The sequence below is a fragment of the Diprion similis genome, chromosome 3 (assembly GCF_021155765.1).
Source record: "Diprion similis isolate iyDipSimi1 chromosome 3, iyDipSimi1.1, whole genome shotgun sequence".
NCBI lineage: Eukaryota > Metazoa > Arthropoda > Insecta > Hymenoptera > Diprionidae > Diprion > Diprion similis.
In genome coordinates this window covers 6,084,504-6,106,443 of record NC_060107.1, presented here as the reverse complement: position 1 = coordinate 6,106,443, position 21,940 = coordinate 6,084,504, and the positions used below count along the sequence as shown (strand labels likewise).

At 32.4% G+C, this 21,940-nt stretch overlaps 2 protein-coding genes across 2 annotated transcripts in view; one reads left to right on the top strand and one right to left on the bottom strand.

Moving 5' to 3' along the window:
- LOC124404957 (neuropeptides capa receptor) overlaps positions 1 to 16,730 on the top strand; it is a 32,102-nt gene extending 15,372 nt beyond the window's left edge. The window contains exons 2-3 of the mRNA XM_046879515.1: positions 529 to 703; positions 16,624 to 16,730. Coding sequence (XP_046735471.1) covers positions 529 to 703; positions 16,624 to 16,730 — 282 coding nt within the window. The remainder of the gene's footprint in view (positions 1 to 528; positions 704 to 16,623) is intronic.
- Positions 1 to 21,940, bottom strand: part of LOC124404956 (protein furry) — a 105,435-nt gene that overhangs the window by 49,768 nt on the left and 33,727 nt on the right. The gene's annotated exons all lie outside the window — the stretch shown is intronic.

Genomic DNA, 21,940 nt, shown 5'->3' with positions numbered 1-21,940 from the left:
GACAAAAAAAAAAAAAAAAAAAAGTAGAAAAAGTAACTTAGATATCTGGCAAAAAGCTTTCAACACAAATTAACTGTATTCTTGTATATATTATACCTATTATTTGCAATTAGCCATTAATTATTTGTTGTTTTGTTTGTTTTTTTTTTTATCTACGTCTCTTTTGATTCTGTCTATATATCACCTTTTCTAGTTTAATGTAATTACAAAACTTCACGGGCTATAGTACCTAGTTTATAATTAAATGATAATTAATTATAATTGTTAGGTGAAAGAAAAAAAATAAATAAATAAACAAACTAGAGGAGAAATAAATTTAAAAAAAAAAAAAAAAAGGCTAACCATTTGTTCTAGCTCCAAATAGCGTATCAATAACGATGAGAAGAGGGGAGAGAGAGAAAAAAGAAAGATTCAGTATAAATGAATGCCTGAGAATAGATGAAGAAGATTAATATCGGGGGATGAAGAAAAATTGATTGAAAACAAACAGCCGTCGGTTAATGTCGATCCGTTTTAATGTGATTTCAGGGAGATTCGGATCGCATGACCGTGATACTACAGCACGTGTGCAATTTACTGTTTCACACGAATTTCGGCATCAATTTTGTGCTGTACTGTGTCAGCGGTCAAAACTTTCGACGAGCTGTTGGCCACATGCTTTGTCCAAGACCGAGACGCCGCCATGACACTACTCAAGTTACCAGTAAGTATAAGTTTTCGATTTTTCAATTTTGATTTGAAAATATGATTTTTAGTCGCGATTTATTTATGTTAAACTTTGTTTTATAATATCTGTTTTTTTTTTGTATGTTGAGAGAACTTTGAAAATATGCTTCTTTACGGTTTTTTGCTTTCAATACTCGAGAGTAATTGTTGCGATGTAATGTGAATTATTATTATTGTTAGAAACAAATTGATTGAAAAAATCGTCAAGAAAAAGTTACCTCTCGACATAAGTGTACGTGTTTTACATAAATTAAAAGTTTTTGAGATCGCTGATTACGTATCTGAAATCGGATTTAAAAAATTCAACATGCTAGATCCAATATGGCGGACGAAAATTTCAAATTCCATCGAATCCGGAGAAAAAACTCTGTGCAGGAGTTGGTGTTGAATCTGAAATCAGATTTTAAAAATTCAGCAAGACGAATCCAATCGGCGACCCCGAAAATCCCTGCATCAAGTTTTTTTACCCAATCCATCAAATTCGAACTTTTCGTTCGCCATATTGGATCCGCCATGTTGAATTTTCAAAATCTTATTTCAGATTCGTAATCAGCGATCCTAAAAACCATAGAATAATATCTCGTTATAAAAGTATCAGTTAATCGATTAATTCGATAAAGGTTTTTGGTGTATCTTGTTCTCGTTCTTCGTCTTCTTCATCTTCGACTCAATGAGATAAAATTTGAACAGCGAATGGATGAATATGTGCATAAAGCAATAAAACTGTATGAAAATCGTTGATTAAATTACATTAAAGGGTTTCTATGAAACTCCATTACAGGAAACTAATCTTCAAGTGCAATGATGGTAAAAGTGAAAACTAGGTAAGTTCTCAGAATATGAAAGGGAGAGTTAAAATTAGAGTTAGAGAGTCAGAGAAAGAGAGATAGAGAAAGAAAAGGGGCGCGAAAATGATCAATTAACAGTTCCACGTTTCTGCAGGAATAGCTGCAGGCTCGTTTATTCGGCGACGAAAACTCGCGGGGATGAATAATGAATTTGTAACGGAGATGAATCGTCCGGGGCATCTGTTATGGCGGAAGTGAATTAATTACATTTTATAGCAGGGTGAATCCATTGCCGGAAGTTAGAAAAAGACTTTCCACCCGGTGGTGATCCAGGATACGGTGCTCGGAATATCGTCTCGAGCAAAAAAAAAAAAAGGGGTTGATAAAAAAAGAAAATATAACATTCAAGTTCACCAAGTACGGCGTATTTCACTTGAGAATAATGATAAAAAAAAAAAAAAAGGAAGAAAGAAAGAAAAAGAATGGCGAGAACGTTAAAATAATAACCGGTTATAAAATTGCGACGATTTTAATAAAGCCGGAAATTCGTTTCTACATTTACCTACTAAAGGCAAGTATAACCAAAAATCGTTTTTAATTAATTTTTCCCGATTTCCGGTATCTGAGAATAGAATACAAACGATACTCTTTATATTTCCAAGTTGTACGAAAATTTTTCGAAACATAACTGATTTCTAAACGCCGAACTTAAAATTCAAACAATTAATTTCAATAAATACGTTTGACAGACAAAAGGGATGAAGGATTTTCTTTTATATCACGATTAATTAATATTTCATCACTTTCATTCCAAAAAATTATATTTTTCTTTTCTTTTTCCAATTTACTCTTTTAACTGATTTCGATATTTCGAATTTTGCAGCTTTGATATCGGTTTCCAAATCAGGAATTCCACTAACGGTAATCGTATAATGATCTGAAAACCAATTGCGGAGAAAATCGAACGAACTTTATACAATCTTATCCTTCCTTTTCACCCACCGAATTCTCTACCGCATTAAATATTTCGCAATCACGAGGTGAAACCGTATAATCGAATCGCCCCAATCCCATAAAGAGCGGTAACTTGCTCAGAATTCTATTGAACATTGGAACACTTTTTATTTATTTATTTATTTATTTTGTTTTTATTATCACTGCAGCCGCAGCCACGCATAAAAAAGTTTCTTAACTTGTGATCAACTATGACGCGATCTTTTGATTACTTTAACTTTGTTTTGTTTTTCTGTTTAACCATAATCGAAAAATCCAATTCCAGATACAAAAATTAAAAAGTATTTTGTACTATAAAAAACTTGTTAGGTGTTGTAATTATTTTCAATTATCATCTCTGGTACTAAATTTTTGTTGTTGTTTTTATTCTCTCCTAATTTGACATCGGTACAGGGATAAATTAATGTCAAGGAATTATTTTATTAGAAAAAAAAAAAAACCAAAAAACAACAACAAAAATGTAGTTAGCTAACGAAATTTGCAGTTATAACGATACTGTCACCGAAAAAAAAATTATATCATCGACAATTTAACAATAGTTACACTAATTGTAGAAAATTTTTCTTATGTTTATTTTTTTTTTTTTTCACGATTCATATAATTGCAATAATATTTAAACCGTTACTCCAACCTTTAGTACTTTTAGTAATAAACAATATATATACATGTGTGTGTGTGTATTTTTTAAAAAGTGTATAATGAATGAACGGTTTCCAAAATTCGTATGAAACTTCGTCAATCACGACACGAGACTTATTGTTAGAGAGAGAGAGAGAGACTAGCAGCGAATCGCCTGTAGAGAATATCAGCCCTTTGGAAGCTGATGTATCAGTTGGTATCTCGCATATAATACATAATGCGTTGGAATACATAGAGGAATAGGGGGGAGGGGTAAAGGCGTATTCACGGATAATTGCAGAGAGGCTTCCGAGATTCAGATACTGAGATATTAGATCTATTCCTAAGCGTGTCGCAATTAGCCAGCTTGCCGAGTTCGCTGGGTTTGCGTTTGATATGTACATGTACATATACATATACATATACATATACATACATACACCGTGTGTAGGTATCGCAGATAACAAACACAAACACAAAGACAAAGACAAAGACAAAGACACAAAATATCCGGGAGAGTTGGCGAGAGCTCGCGCAGAGCTTTGTAAGCGGCAGGCGTGTAACCCCGAAGAGCAAAACTAACCGCGTCAAAGTCTGTATTGAATTATGGAATGGAATAGATATCCCCCAATTACCGAGGGTAAGGGTCTACCAATTACCATGGGTTCGGTGTATTCTACTTCAACGTATCGTTAATATCCTCTACTCGACCATCCATCTCCTCGTGCAATTTTCAAACGCCAAACTTCGTGCCTTTGATTTGCATGAAGAGGGATAAGAAAGACGATAAAAAAAAAAAAGAAAAGAAAAGAAAGAAAGGAGAAAGAAAAAAGAAGAAAAAACGACGGAAGATTCGAGTTTCATTATTTTCTGGTTCTTTTTTTTTCCCCCAACAACAACAACTTGCTAGTCACGGAATTCGTTTCTTTTTTTCAACTTTGAAATATTTGCTTCATAATTTTAGCACCGAGGGGGCTGCTTTGCCAAAATATGATAGTTTTGGCACTAGGATTAAAATGTCCAAAATCAATAACCCAGAATAGAAAAACTATAATCATGTAGGGGAGGGTGGGGCAAAGTGGGCACCGTAAAATTTTTGATATCCCAAAAAATTTGGGGGCAAAGTGGGCACCTTAAAATTTTTGATATCAGTAGAATTCACTGGGACACTTCGCTTTTTCGTTTCAACTCGAAGGGCGTGGAATCAGTTTGCCAGAAACTCAGCGTTAGATGGATGATATTCGGCGTGACGCCACTGCAACTCCCAAAGGACATTTCACGCGTCACGTCCAACCGAAAGGAATGGGAAGAGGAAAAAAAATTCCAACCCCGTAACAAAACTCCCCGCAGATTTCCCTGACCAATTCCTTAACCCCTCAAGTTACCGAAATTCTCACAAATTCCCTCCGCAGTTTTGCACCAATCATGTAAAAATTCATGGGATACCGACGTCACATTGTTTTTCAAAATTAGACCCAAATTAACAAATTTCAAATATTCGAATCTGAATCTCCAAGTAAAAAATTGTCAAATTCAAAACGACTGAGTTTCTTCACCCGAATTAATTCACTGTTTGATTTTTTTGCATTTGGTTGCATGAAATTTCTACCGAGTGACAAAAAAGAACGAAAAAATATCTTGTGTGATAATTTATTTTGTGTACGGTTTTGGTATTTTTTTAATCAATTTTCTCGTACCAACCAAGATATTTATCCTAATTTGTAAAACTTTGGTAGAATCGCATAACTGACATACAGGGTGAAATATACCCCATTCTTCAAAAAATTGATATCCAGGATCAAAAATGAGTCGTAAAAATTTTAAAAAAATATGTATATCTAGGTATTGCTTAAGGATCGCAGAAAAAGATCTCTCAGTTTTCCTAACCATAGGATTAAGAAGGGGGGTGGATCCCTCTCACCAATACTCGTCACGACGACGTCTTCCAGCATATCGAATCTAAATCTAATCTAGCATGATTTGAAACAACGTAAATCCGATCAGTCGTTGTCTAGACGTATAACAGAGATTGGAGGTGTGCCTGTCGCGAGGTTAGTTTAAACTTGAGACTATGACAAGGTGGCTTAAAGATCCAATTAAACAGATCCACTCCAATCTTTAACGAGCCGAACTAATTTCTGAACACCATTCGGGTAAATCTCGCTCCTTCCCTTTTCTCGAGTACCTATATGGATACTCAGTCGTGTTAAGTTAGGATCAAAAATAATACCCATAATTTTTTCAAATTTTTTCGAAGTAATGAAATGTCCTTGACATTGAAGATACGAGATTTTGAAAATCGATGAAACTTGGTTGTAAAATCAGTGACTTGGAAGCACATTTTTATGTCATGGTTCCAAAATGGGATGAGAAGGATTAATATATATAGTACTAAATTTTTTATTTTTGAATTTTTTTTCAAGAGGTAATTTCGTTTAATAAATTATGTGTTTCATTTAAGGTTCCCGTTGATTGATTTGTTTACTATTTTTCTTTGAATGTGAAGCGAGTATCGTTTTCTTAATTTCACTTTTGAAGTGAAAAGAAAATTGAATTTCACTAGGACGAAGTTTTTTATTTTATTTTCAAAACAATTTTCATCGAAAAGAAAAAAAAGAATGAAACTTTAGCATTCTCTCATCCCGTTTTCAAATCCCTGATTTTCCAAAAGAGTTTCATCGATTTAAAAAATCTCCATTTTCGTATCAAGGATATTTTTTTAAACTTTTAACAATTTGGGAAGAAAATTTGAAGAAATTTGTGGTATTATTTTTGACTGAAGTGAAGCAGAAAATCCATTATTACTCAGAATCCAAGGGGATAGAGGGATGGCCCGTTCGTTTGACGTGGAATGTCCCATACGTAGTATTATGTATCTCTAATAATTCAAATAGACGCGATCAAGATTTCTGACCGCAAGTCAACCGAGATCCGATATTTCGGTCTGACATGCGGTCGGATCGAGGGTGGCTTTCGGCGCCCTAATCCGAGCAAAGTCTTCCTGCCTACAGTAGCTACGCAGAGAGGGATGGAAGCTCGAGATTCGAGCTGTGCTAATCACGGGGTTGCTTGGAGCAAACGTCGAACGAAAGATATATGTTGAAAATGTTCCGCGAGTGGTGAGATTTTTGAGAATGACGAATGAAAAGGGGTAAAAAAAATGGGGTAAAGTATGAGTAAACTGTTTGGAAAATGATGGTGAAATTGAATGAAGAAGCAAGTAATTTCTTGGTGGTAGTAAACTTGAAGTGAAGAAATGAAACTTTGACGAAACATCAAAGTTTCGAATGGTCTGGAAATTGACGCTCAAAGTTCCGAAATTTCGAGAGTGAGAAAATTGAAAAATCCGAAACATCGAGGTTCTGAATGATCGAAAATTTTCGGTTCCGTCAATATCTGGCTCGGTGAAATTTCGCCATTTTGATCTTTCTTCGTTTTGGATTTTCGATATTTTCACCTTCGGAATTCTGGACATTCTGATTTTCGGTTTTTCTATTTTTTTACACCCCCTCGTCGAGTGATTCTATTTCAATTTTCGGAATTTCACTCGATCGAAACTTTATTTTTCGAAACTCTGTTCTATCGTAATTTGAATTTTCGAAAACTTCGTCGATTCGTAAAAGTTTGATTTCTTAACTTCAAATTTCGTCACCAAATAATTCGGAATCAGGCGCTTTCGGAACTTCTCAAATTCGGAACTCGAACCCCGTCCGGTGATTGCTTAAATTTTATCGAGTGATTACGAGAAATTACTTGACAGATAAATTTTACTTTTATTACGTGATTTCTCATGATATCCAATATCTTATATGATTTCTTAAGATCACAAAGAATTTTCTGAAATCCTAAATGATTTCTGACGACAACCAATAATTACCTTCATGATTACTAATGCGGAATTTTATTTCAATATCACTAATTTCAGTGAAATCATTTCAAATGAAACGTCTCTCGTATATCCTTCGTAATGAAAAAAGAAGAAACGAATTTGAGATTGAAAAAAAAAAAAAAAAAAAAAAAACCCCTGATACACGTAAAATTTTCAAAAAAAGTTTTCATAATTAGTATAACGTTGAAATTTCCTCAACTCTTCCACAAATTTCCTAAGCGGTTTCTCCTCTTTCGCAAGCTCTTTATTCGCACCGCGATCCGGCAGGTTCATCCTTAATCACATGCGCTGCACACGATATGAAAACACGATAATATTATGCTCTTCTTGCAGTCACGCCATGATGGATTTGTGGGTCGAGTGCAAAGAGGAAGCCATGAATCTCTCGTCTAAACTCCGCGTGTATGAGTCACGTGTCTGTGTGCGTGTAATATGATCTGTGGAGTGACAAAATGAATTTGAACGATTCCAAAGATAGGCGGACAGACGCGAGAGGTTTGAAATTATTTGTATCGTAAGAAAAAAAAATCTATCGCTTATGATCCTTTCAAATTTCAGCTCCTTTCTTCTTCTTCTTCTTCTTCTTCTTCTTCTTATTTCTCTCCTCTTTTTTCATCTCGTTTTTTATCGTCAGTCTGGGAAAAGTCAGTGTTGATCAAAATCGTTACCTAGACTGTCAGATCTTCTCGTTTTTATCGATCGCATAATATGCGATGTAAATTTTTTTTCTTATTCTTATCTTTCCTCTTTTTTTTTTTTTTTTTTTTACTTCTTCTTCTACTTCTTCTTCTTCGTAGAACGCGATAAAAATTTTCAACTCTCGAACGAAACTCCGTTTCGATTTCCTAACTGCTGTAATAAAATTTTTCAGATATTTCAGTTCAATATATAGTATATCGCGTGTCAAATGCCAAAAGGGAGTAAAATATATATATATATATATATATATTTTTTTGTCATATTGAAAATTGTGAAAAAATTCATTTCGATCGACGATGAAATTATAGAAAGTCATGATTACGCAAGTATTCATGGAAATCGGTAAAACGTCGAGTTTTCCGGGTTGAAAAAAGAAAAAATAAATAATAGGATCTCCCTCGAGTTTTTAACGATTCCACTTCGTTTAAATTTACGATTTTGTCGTTCGTGTAATTTGATATTACATTTGTTATGTGCCAATATCTCGACGGAAGTATATACGACGGCGATAAAATCGTGAATATTTCTTGAAACTTGCAATTTCATTACAAAGTAGAACGTGAGAGGGTAAATGAAGAACGGAAGTTAAAAAAGAAGAAGAAGAAGAAGAAGAAGAATAAGGCGGCGGATAGGCGAGGGTAAATAAGTAAGAACGGCTCTCCTAGCACGAACTCACTTTCTACCCAAGGCGCGTAAAATATAGGGCATTAATAACGCGGGGGTTTTATAAGTAGGTATAGAAGAAGAGACGTGCCTCGCCTATTTCTATGGGAAAACGTTTTCCATGGATTTGAAATTCATCAAGTTTAAGTGTCAATGCGATTCCGCGGATAAAATCTTCATCTCGTCCGAAGGGGATAACGCTGCTATTGCACTCATCGTCCACGTGACTTAATACAAACGAAAAAATTTACTCTATATTATAGAGTATTGAAAAATTGTCAAAATTTATACATCGGCTGAGCACATATTAATTATTTCAATTCAGATGAGGAATTGGTCGAAATTCTAAGGAATTTATTCGTTACTTGTTACATTGAAAAATTAAGTTTTATTCATTTTTTTTTTCTTTCTCTCAAACGCGCATCAAAATTTCGATAAATCATCTCAAATAGAATATCTCGGCCAAATATGAATACTTAATATCGATATTTAAAGGTGCTTGTTTTACTTTTTTTTCCATTTATTCATTCAAATAATTGGTAATAAGAAAAAAAAAAAAAAAAAAAAAAATTAGCAATATTCTGAATTTTGTTTTCACGTAAATGTTTTTTTTTTTTTTTTTTTTTTTTTTCGATACACTAATACACACGTACAGAGAAATTCATTCAGATTGAAATAGCAGTCGACGGAAATTATTACAACATGATCCTTTTTTTTTTTTTGTTTTTGTTTTTGTTTTTGTTTTTTTTTTTTCGTCACTAAAAGGCGTTTCAAATTCATCGAGTGATTAAAAAATGTAAGAAGAAGAAGAATAAAAAAGAAGAATTAATTACTTTTATTGTTGAACACAGTTGCATAATTGATTAGATTATTGTTGTTGTTATTTGGGACGTGTCTTGTTTTTTTTTTTTTTTTTTTTCTTCTTCTTTCTTGAAGTAAAATATTCGTACAGATGGATACAGAAATGGTTGGGAAGTATAAGAATCCCGTGGGAATTTATCCCTCCTGGCCGGTCGACCGCGGTCACTGGCCGAAGTGAATATTCCCTTGAAGAATGTAGGAATAACCTCGTCGCGGTGAAGCGGAATAGACCATATACATGTATCGTCGGATTACTCATAAACTGTTTACCCGATAATAACATATACATATATGCATAAACGTGTAAACACCGTGTGTATCTGCAAGTGAGTGAGTGAGTGAGTGAGTGAGTGAGTGTAATATTGGCACAAGGTAAAACTGGGAATCGCCTTATATGCTCGCCTATTTCGCTGCGATAACGCGAAAAACGTTATACGATGTCGCGATTTCAGATTTTTACTTCCACATAGTCTTTCAAATCCCGTCTACCCTATAAGGTGTAGTGATAATACATGTATATGGAGATGGTATTATGTATGAGGCATTCCGAGCCGAATCAGCCACCGCTGGACGTTTGAATTTTTAAATTTGCCGTTTTTTTTTTGTTTTTTTTTTTTTAAGGTATTTTTCTTTTTGAAAAATCCTAATGGGTGCATTTTTTGAGATAAAAATTTGAAAATAGTCAGGAGAGTTCCTTATGATGAGCTCAAGATGAGCAATAAAAACAATTAGCAAATTTAAAAATGCAAAGGTCCAGCAGTGGCTGATTCGGAATGGAATACCTCGTGTAAGGTGTGTACCTAGAGGATGAATCGGTAAAAGTGTCCAAATATATTTTCAATAAATAAATTCATCGGTATCTGTCGATAAGGATTTGTTTTTTTTTTTTCTTTTCTTTCTCTCGTTAATCGATTTTCGTTAGGAATTTCAAATTTCCGAAAATCAAATTTCAAATTTCAAATGATTGTGATTACTCATCGATGAAAAGATATGTATATTTTTTTTTTTTCTCCTTTAAACAGTTTAAGAAAGTTGAAACGGACAGGGAGCAGAAAAAAAAAGTAGAAAAAAAAAATTAACGGAAAATCGTACGAAACTTTTGATATTCGTAATAATACGTGAAGATGATAATCAGATTTGTGAAGAAAAAATATTTTCATTCAACTGACACAAAATTTATTGCACAAAAGCACCTTATATATATATATATATATATAGTATATATATATTAGGGTGGCGCAAAAAAACCGAAGATTTTTTTTTTTAAGCCTCGTGTGACAAAATGTCAGTTTTTGATGTTTTAAGAGCCCACTCCAAAGGACAGCTCGAAAAAAAAATTTTAAGCCGTCGCTCCAAATTTTTCAAAATGTCCAAAATCGTCAAAAAATTAAATTAAAAAAATTATATTTTCAGTATTTTGTTTGACTTTTAATTCATGTCGTAGCGTATTGTTATCGATTCTTTCTTGCTAGATTGAAGAAAAAAAATGTATGAAATTTTAATATGAATATTGAAAGGTCGCCCGACAGGATCTAAAGAAATGCACCAAAAAATGGAGAAAAAAATTATGAGCGACCTTCCAAAATTCAAATTTTGAACTGAGACTTTCGGAAACTTATTATTCTGTTTTTTTTTTATTATTTATTTTTTTTTTTTTCTACAAAATTATACCGTACCGAGAAAAAAAATCAAAAGAAAAAAAAATCGATTTTTGACGAGTTCTGACGTTTTAAAAAATGTGGAGCGACCTCTTAGAAATTTTTTTTTTGAACTGTCCTTTGGAGTGGGCTCTTAAAACATCAAAAACTAACATTTTGTCACACGAAACTCGAAAAAAAAAAAAAAAAAATAGTCGGTTTTTTGCGCCACCCTAATGTATATATATATCGTGATACAAGTATTAAAAATGCGAAATAAAAAGTTTCAATCTTACAGTTTTCCACAATTTTTAATACCGTCAAAACCGGTGACAAAAAATTCACTCAACTATTATTATTATTATCAGCTTTTTCTCCGCCTTCCGTTTTCCCCTTGAACTACCTTGTGTACCTACGTGACTGAGAATAAGAATCCCGAGGTCGTGTTTAATATACGTCATATTATTATTATACATATCCATATGTATATATAATATGTTTAATCGTACGTCAGACGTTATCGTGCCAAGTTAACTTTTGTAACAAATTAGTATTTTATGGTTTTTGGAGTCGTTGATTACGAATCTGATATCAGAATTCAAAATTCAAGATACCGGATCCAATATGGCGGACGAAAATTTGAAATTTTATCGAATCCGTTCAAAAAACTTTATGCAAAGTTTTTCGGGGTCGCTAATTGGATTCAAAATCTGATTTCAGATTGGTAATCAGTGAAAACCCCTGGACAAAATTTTTTCTCCGAATTCAATGGACTTTCAAATTTTCGTCAGCCGTGTTGGATCCGCCATATCGAATTTGTAAGATCCGATTTCAGATTCGCTGAATAAGCGAGCGCAAAAACTTATGATTTATCTATTTATCTTTTTCAATCAATTTGTTTCTAACAATAAGAATTTACATTATATCGCAATAATTACTCTCTCGAGTATTGAAAACCTTCTGAAATACTGTAAGAAATAGCAAAAAAAAAGGAAAAAAAAACCGCAAAGAAATACGTTTTCAAAGTTCTCTAAATATACAAAAAAAAAAAAATGTTTATAAAATGTGTGGTAAGAATACTTGCTTACACCATGACTCTAAGGGTTAAGGACGACGGCAAAGTCGATCGTAATAGCTTCGGCAAACATTCTATTTGCTGATATTATAATCGAGCAATCAAATTACACGATCGTCTAATTTCCTCGATTTAGAAATATCAAATTATACACTCGCGTTATTTGATCGCTTTATCATTATTACTATTAGGTATTATATATTACGTGTATATTTGTTCATCGTTCGGAGGATGAATTGGTGAAGTTTCAAAAATTTAAGAAATATATAAATGATCAGTTCTGAGTCAAATTTCTATATATTTTTTTTTTTTTTTTTTTGTACTAATTCAACGCCCGAACTTTCAACGAATCGACAATATTTTTCTTCTAAAATTGTCTCGTGTTTTTCGAAAGAAAAGAAATTTTCTCTTCTATTTTCACGTGTCCTGATCCGGCGATGAAAAAAAAAAAAAAAAGAAAATTGTTTTTCTAGTAACAGTTTCTCGTGTAATTTATCACTTTTGACTTCCGCAGGTGTTTGAAGTAAAATATCGAAAAATCACTAAAACCTCGTGTCATTTGAAACTAGAATTTTTTCAATTATAAAAAATATTTATAAAAGTAAAAAAGGGGCTAAATTCAAATTTTTAAAAAATACGATCCGGTATATATACAGAATACCGAGGAACAATTCGGCTGTGACATCAAATTGAAAACTTGATACACACATACTTATATTTATATAACATATATGTACAAGATAAAATAAATCGAAACCAGTCGAAGCTTTTGCGATATATTGCAGACATATTATGTACCTTATATGTATATACCTATGTATACCATAAGAGGAATGGAATATGGTGCAAGAAATACCCTGTTAAAGGGTGAAAACTTGAGAACGGAGTCCCGTAAGTATAAGGGTTGAAGATTTTTTTTCCTTTTTCTTTTTCTTTTTCTTTTCATTTCGTTTCGTTTTTTTTCTTTTTTAGTTATGTTTTTATCGTCGCCTTTTCTATTCTCCTTCGTGAATGTATACCTTTTATTTTTTTCACCCACCCGCGGGAATTCAATTCACGGTAGTTTATTGTTTTCCAAAGAATTTTGCGAATCTCCTGGTGAAGAGAAAAAAAATGAGAAGAAGATGAGTTTAAGCGGAGTGGAAAACGTTTCGCTCGAAATACTTTTTGCCGAATTATTCCTTCCCTTCGAACTGTGCGAACAGTCGAAAGTTGAATGTTTGTAATTTGCAGTAATTTACATAATTCGCATCAATTTGTATTATAGATTTTTTTCATTTTCGACACTTATTGCGTATATAATATACTAACATAGCGTCGAATGAGCAATTCGTGAAAAGAGCAGATAATGTTCCGTCAATTTTTCATCTATTCTTCTTCTTCTTCTTCTTCTTCATCTTCTTCGCACAATTTTCATTTAACGGTACGCTCGACCGTTTCGTATATACGCGGATGACGTGTGTTGAATATATAAAAGTCAAGATTAACATATAAAAATTGGTATTCCGGAGAGATTTTTCTCATTTTCCTCTGAAACCGAACTTTTCAAACGTCGAAATATTTACGTCAATTTAAATGATTTTCTTGAAATTTATTAAATTAATGGTTTTTTCTCTCTCCACTCGAGAGATCAAATTTTTAACATTCTTCTATTTTATTTTCATGGAAATACAATTCTTCGTACCGATTCCCATTGAAAATAAAATCATTATCATATTTATTATAATTGAATAACGCTGTATTGAAGAAAAACTTGGTGTCCATCGATTTTAACGTCGTATAAAATAAAAAAAAATTCCAAAAAGATGAAATTATCTCTGCTTTTAGAAATGGTTGAGAGAATGAAAATTTGTATGAAAAAGATTTCGCCTTGAAAAATCGAAAAATAAATAACCGTAGTAGGCGTATATATATATATATATATATATATATATATATATATATATATATATATATATATATATATATATATATATTATATACATAAAAAATGGAAAAAAACGAATTTAGATCGTCTGTCATCATCCCGTTTGCATATTTCGTCTTCTAAAAACGAAGATCAACTGTAAAGTGTTTTTTCGAAAGGGTTTGTATAAAAATTTGCGATGAAAAAAAACACAGGATGCTTCTTTCTTCGCTTTCAGAATTATATACATGTATGTTATGTAAATTATACACAGATTGAAAATTTTATAGGCTCTCAGCCTGCACTGACGAATAATAAGAATTTTTTTTTTTTTTTTTTTCACTCTGTAAGATATTTTTATGCTTTATGAGACGCGTGTGTGAAGTTTGCGAAAAAATAATAATAATAATAATAATAATAATAATAATAATAATAATAATAACAAACTTACTTGAATAAAAAAATATTTTTAGAAACATGATCGGGAAGTTCGCGATGATAAGAAACTCTTTCTTCAATTTTATCTGTTTTTTTTTTCTTCCTATTACACGACAAAATAATTTAGCTTCATTTGTTTGGAACAAGAACAAAAAAAATAAATATAGGTATATATATTCAAACGAATTCAAGTCGAGTGATTGAGAATGGAAGGAAAATTTTCGAACCAAGAAAGTCACAAATGGGTTAAAATTCCTGAGCCCGTTTCAAACGTATGGAATTCCACGTCTGCGTATGTTTTTCAGAGTAATACGTAGTAGAGAATACCTACTTTACCGACGGGGTAGAGGGCGAAAATATGTAAAGGATATTCATAAGCCGGGATCCGGGAGCCTAGCCGCGGAGAAAAGCCAGAAATTCAACATCAGAGATCCTCGAGGCGCGCCGCAGCTGGCTTCAATTTGGGGGAAAAATTTATCTGTCGATGGGAATGACAGACACTTCGGGGCAAGAGGGTGGGGGAGGGGGAGGGGGAGGCTTACACCCCCGAATAAGTTTGAGCGGTGAAAAAGCGGAGTAGCTAGGCGACAGATCGAGAAACGCGATTTGCGATTTATAATCGAGGTGCGAAACGCCGTTCGAACAACGACGTGAATTCGATGAGATTAAATTTATTCGAAGGATCAAAGTGTCGGGTGACTGTGTATGAATAAGTAATAATAATAATAATACACAGGGTGTCTAGTTATTTGTGAAAACGTAATTTCCTGAGAATTTGAACAGGTTTTTCAGATAAGAATCATTGTTTATCCAGTCTCTTCTCATGTAAACAATAAATCAAAAATACGATAGTCGTACGAAGAAGAATATTCTATATTTGACTATAGCACGGCTTATTGTGAGGTGAATTTATAAGAATTCTCTAGCGAGTAAAATTTTTAAGAAGTCAGAGCTTGGTTCACGAGCATTGCCTGAAAGTTGAAAGAAAAATTTTTCCTTCTCACCAAATGGCTAAATTTTTATGAACCTGGGATGAAAATTATTACATTCTAGATTTGACATGAAATTCCCTGAGATTTCCAGCTTTTTTCCAGGGTATATGAAATTCCCTGAGAATTCCCTGATTCCTGATAATTCCCATGAATATTGGACATTATGAGAAAACGAAGGGTGGGAGAAGATTGTTTATTCATTTTATTATTATTATTAAAATTATCGTCAAACAGCAAAATTTAATGGTAAATGAAATTTTTCAACGGATAACATATAAAAGGTGGTTTTCCCCGCGTGTTAAATCGCTCCAAGACTGAAAGTCGAAACTTTTCGTGCCTCAACTTAATACGCGTATAAATAAAAATATCCGAACAAAAAAGCGATTACAAAAGATTCACACTCGGTCGGATTCCTCGAGCGACATTGGAAAAATCGCGTGTCGATAAACGAGTGAAGAAGAAACAAAAAAAAAAGGAGAGAAAAATGCCGGCAATATCAGCCAATCTCGAATGCTTCGATTCATTATATTCGCAATATTACAAATGAATTTTTCGTCCGCTATTTTTGACACTCAAGACTAATGTTTTGGGATCACGTATTTTTGCGGGGTAGAAACACGATAAAAATTTAAAATTGACGGTTAAAGGTCAAAGTGTAAGAGAGTAAAGCCGAAGGATATAATACAATAGAGAGAGAATAAATTTCACGAGCTGAAAAATAAATTTCCCGCGAGGTAAAGCATGACTGGAGTACCGAAACGGTTCGGTTAACTTTTGCCTTCGAATTCGCGCATAAAACGATTCGGTACTGAAGTGAAATTTCAAGTTATTACTTCGAACTTTAACAACGCGATGATGGAAATATACGAAAGATAATAATAATGATGATAATGATCTTGATGATGATGATAATCTTGACCGAGGTTTGGATATTTCAAAAATTCATCATCAGATCTTTTCGATCGACCTTTTAATACTCATATTAAAATTTCACAAATTTTTTCTTCTTTCATTTAGTAAGAAAGAATCGATAACAATACACCACGACATGAATTAAAAATCAAACAAAATACTGAAAATATAATTTTTTTTATTTAATTTTTTGACGATTTTTTACATTTAAAAAAAAATTTGGAACGACCTCTTCAAATTGTTTTTTTCGAACTGTCCTTTGGAGTATTTGACTCTTAAAACATCAAAAACTAACATTTTGTCACACGAGACTCAACAAAAAAAAAAAATAGTATATATGCATATATATATAGATATATGTTTACTGAAAACGTGGATACATGGAAATTAAAAATTCTGTTTCAGTGTCCGAATACGTGAGATCAAGCGGTTCGCTATCGCGACGTCGCACAGTGACGATGAACGGTTCGTGGCGAGACGCGCACGAGCTTCACGCGATGTCGCAGAAGTGATTAGACGATATGGAAAAAGGGCTCCAAGCCTAATTGCAAGAGGGTCCGAAGATAAGGAAGGACGATCGTCCTGCTCGTCGCCACGTTGAGTAATTTATTGGACGGAAGTACTTCAGCTTTGGCCTGGGGAAAATAAAAACGGAAAGGAAATACATCCGGGATTTAAGCCCTCGAGGGAATTTTTTTTTTTTTGGGGGGGAGGGGGGGGGGAAGTTGCGTGGAGTGAAAAAACAGTTTTAAAAATTTACCGATCCTTAGATCCTGAATAATGAATCCGAGAAAAATTTCAACAAGATGAAAGAGATACGATTAAGAATTTTATTAAAGGTTTTACAATTTAGACGTCCGAGGTTATTGAATTAATAAAACAATTGTGTAAATATTTGAAACTGTTTTTCACGTAAGTTCATGAATTTTGGATCGACGAGATGCACGATTTTTTATTCTTCTTTTAAAGAAAAAAACAAGCAGGAAAAAAAACATGAGAGCAAAAAAAAAAAAAAAAAAAAGAAGAGAAAATCGAGAAACAACAAGTTTGTCGATACACCGGAACGTAAAAATAAATATCAAACTTTTACGGTAATGAAAATCGATAAATAATTACGCTTTTAGATGTGTTCGCCGGTTTTGTAGAAAAAAAAAAAAAAAAAAATTTAAATTCCGAATGCCTGAAAGTTTTCAAAAGCTGACCACATTTACTTCTACAATCCCGTAAATAAATGTTCCGTGTTTTTGGTTTGCACAGCTTTTTAACTATCGCGATATTATACCTGAAAAAGTAGGGAACCCACGTAATGAAAATAAAAATTTGGAGCTCTATATTGTGTTATGATAAAAAAAACTGTAAATTATATATATATATAATACGTTAGGGTGTTTCGGAGAGAAATAATTTTCAATTTTCTACCACAGCAACCCCTGAAAAGTTTGTTCAGCTTAAAAGGAAGATTCTGTGAAAAGATGAGCGTTCCACGCTATGCGGAATATCGTGCTCAGTTGATTTTCCACTTTCATACACGTTTTTTGAAAAATTCATCAAGTATCGTGAGTAAAATTTTTGTTTTCATTGCTTAGATTAATCGCGATATCAATTTACTTCACCACGAAGAGCCACACTTGTCATATCAAGTCTCCAATTGACGTTTGAAAAGTGTATCTGACGACTTTTTCATTATTAATTCAATCTCATAAATTAGTTACAATTCGATACGAACTTTTAATTTATGAGAATAAGATTCCCGGTTGATATATCGTTGTGTTATGGATCCCGATCTTTGGGTTAAATGTAAATGCCAGGAAAGCAATAATAATTCAAATCCTGCAACGTTTTTCTTCACAAATTCGGAAAACATGCGAAAGAAAGTGAAAAATCAACTGAGCGCGATGTTCCACGTAACGTAAAGCGCTCACCTTTTCACAGATTCTTTCTTTCAACTTAAACAAACTTGTTAGGGGATGCCACGATGAAAAATCGTAAATTATTTTTTGTTCTGAAAGACTCTAATAATATGTATATATGAATAATATATATATTCTTGTATGAGAAGTTTTGTTTTTCTTCTTTCTTTTCTGTTTTTCTTGCAAATTTTTTAAATCAATGATCTGCATCTATCATTGCAATATAATTGTAACATACGTTTACTATTATTATATAAGCATCGAATTATATCGAATGCAAGGGGATCGTACGCTGTCTTTATAAATTATATTATAATCTATATATACATATATATTATAGAAGTTGATACCGAGCACGTATGAATAAATATTGTAAAAACTGGAGAGATGAAGAATAAGCGAAAAGAAAAGAAGAAAATAAATAAACAAATATCCTACAGGAAACAATTTATTACAGCATTTATTATAAAATGTATAGCTGTAAAAAATCATCAACGATTGTATAAATGTGTATAATATATTTGAAAATTAACGATTATCTCGCTGTTTGCGTTACGATGTATATTGAATGTAATAATTACATATTATTCTCGCGAAATATTTCATCTTATTATATATATATATATATATATATATAAAAGACCAAAAATGCGAGAAAAACTAAAATAAGTGTCAGAATAATATAATATTATAAGATGTAAATGTGACATTGAGAGAAAAACAAAAGAAAGAAAAAGAAAACAAAAAAAAAAAAACAAGGAATAGAAAATATTTTCCAACAAATATAAAATAATCATGCCACGTAAATTTTACGCATAATAATAATATTTATCTCTGTAAAATATTTACTGTGCAGTATCAACGGTAATAATTATTGTATAAAATAAAGAAATACAACACTTATAATGTGTAAGTAATTATGTTTCTCTCGATGTGTATTTTATTTGTTTATTTATTTATTTATTTATTTTTATTTTTTTTTTTTTATTAAAAACCGATTGATTAATTAAAGCTTATTGTTAAATTCAAAAGTCAAAACTGTACACATCAAACTTTGATCGATTTCTACGCTTTAATCGTGATTCTACTTGGTGAAATATATCTAGTAAAAAAAAAGGTAGTTGAGTTAAAGAAAAAAGATTGAGAAAAAAAAACAAAAAAAAAACAACAACAACAACAATAAAAAAGCAACTTATTCTCAGAGCTTTCGACGTATTTTTGTGTCAAAATAAATTCATCTTAATTATTCGGCTTCCGACGATTCTTGTTCGCAAGCTCATTCATAATATCTATAACAACATTCGACTGTACAAGGCTATAAATAATAATAATAATTGTTCAAAATAAACTTTTTTCAATTTCCCCATATTTCTGAAGTGTATATGCAATACTGAATCGTTGTTAATAAGTTGTAGTGAAAAATATTTAAACGTTTTACTCATAAATATAAAACAGAGACTTTTTCTTATCGGCGTTTTAATATTTAATATCAGGGTTCGTACACTTTTTGAAATTTGAAATTCCCCGATTTTTCCAGGCATTCCAGACTGAGAACAGAATTTTTTCCAGCAACGTTTCGAGGAATATGACGCTGACTAATGACAATTTTTTTACACAAGTAATAATACAAGGCCGGTTCTACTTACAGATTCCTGTTACCGACACTTACCGACATCTTCCCTGGACTCAAACCCTTCTCCGCGATTTTGATCTGCGGCTGATAAAATTGACGGTAAGGTTGAACCTTCGGTCGATAAATGGGTGGCGCGATTTTGACCTTCGGTCGGTACTACAGACTCTAACATCATTGCGGAGAAGGGTTTGAGTCTAGGGAAGATATCGGTAAGTGTCCAGCCTTGTGTTACTACTTACTCATCAACACTAATACCTCTAATATTGCCTAGTATAAACTATCTAACTAATAAAAATAAACTCACAAAAATCTTACTCTCTGACTATAGATTTAAAAACAATAGGCTGCGATTTTCCGTAAGAAGAAAACGAAAAAATACATAGTATTAAGTAATATACGTAGAATGCATGGAGTAGTGCAAAATTTGAAGTGCATTTTTTTTTTTTTTCTTTACATCGATGTTCCCTACTTTGTACATAAGAAACGAGTTTATTTTTTCGACGAACCAAGAATTCCAGTCTTATTTTTGAAATTCCCTGACTTTTCCTTACTGTGAGATATTCCCTGAATTTTTCCCGGTTTTCCAGGTTTTTCGCTGTGCGTATGAACCCTGTTATTTATTTCTATAACAAGATATATAGATGATCCTCTAATAATTTCAAGTTCGGAAACCCGTTGCAAAAACAACAATGATATCTCTTGAATTATACACATTTTATACCATTTCAGACTGTTTATTGTTCAACCATAATAAATGGAGAAAGTGTTTCATCGGGATATCAAAAGTACCGAATTAAGTGAATTATATATATACATGTATATTGTATATGTATATAAACCGTTGGAATTTGAGAAGTTGAAGCGAAATTTTCTAAGGTAGTCGAACATAATGATGTCAAGCCTCGGGGCTTGGCGAAAGCAAACGCTTAAATGGCCTTAAAAGCCCCGGTGAGGATTGAATAATTAGCGAAGCTTCGTCAGCTTTCGGATCCCATGTAAATTCTGTTTATTATGATTACACTAATTAATAGTGAAAATCACTCGCTGTTTTTCTGAGATTTGACAGAAAAAAAAATATATAAAATAAAATAAAACAAAAAAAAACTCGTCAAAAAGCTTAGATATCGATGCTTATTTAGTAAAAATTTATAGATTTGTTTGATTTTATTCTACAAGAATGGTTAATTTTCTTCAGAGAATTAAGAATATTTTCGTAAAATTTTGTAAAACAGATTCTCTTTTCTTTTCATTTATTTATTTATTTTTTTCTTTCTTTCTTTGCGTCAAATAGTCAATTCAATGTTTTTGTTTTTTGATATAATCAATATCGGTACAATATTTGTTATTAATTAATTAATTGAATATTCTAACGATACCAAAACGATAGAGAAAAAGTATTTCGGTAAAGCGTGTTTCGAAACTGCGTTTCAGATTTCGCTTTTAGTTTTCTTTAGTTTTGTTGAATTTCTTTTCATATCTTTACAAATAAATCCTTCATCCCCTTTAATTTTATCAACTGTCTTTTCATTTGAAGGTGAAAAAAATCCGCTGGATTTTTCCCCGAGTTCCCTTATATTTTTCCATCAGACACCAGAACCCACGTTTCATTTTGCGCAACGGGTGCTTGGCAAAAATATTCACCGCGTATTTATGATGCAAAATGTGTAAGAATAATAAGGAGACAGCTGTAAAGCAATTTCTATTGGTCCCGTACTTTCCATCGATCGATATCAACTCGAGTTCCCTTTTATTTTTAAGGAGGCACATCCTAGTAGATGGCTAGAAAAGTAGACGAATTTTGAGAATTTTAATCTCAAAAACTGTTCATTCGATTCCATCCGTATTTTTTTCTTTCTTTTTTTTTTTTTTTTTGTTCTTCTTTCTTTTTTCCCCAAAGTTTATACATCAGTGTTATACACTAGGATTTTGGACAGTCGGTTGATCTAGAATTGCAATTTCTGCAATTCTTTCGATTTCATCATGCAATTTACACAGAATATTCTTAATACTTTAAATTTTCAAAAACGCGAATGAAAAGAGAATCGATTTTTAAAATATTCTACTCGGATGTGTCCCCTTAAATTATAATCAATAATGATTTCACCTATCGATGCGAGGCTGCATATTTATTTTGCATAAATTCGTATTTCGTGATCCGAGAATCTGTCGATAATAAATG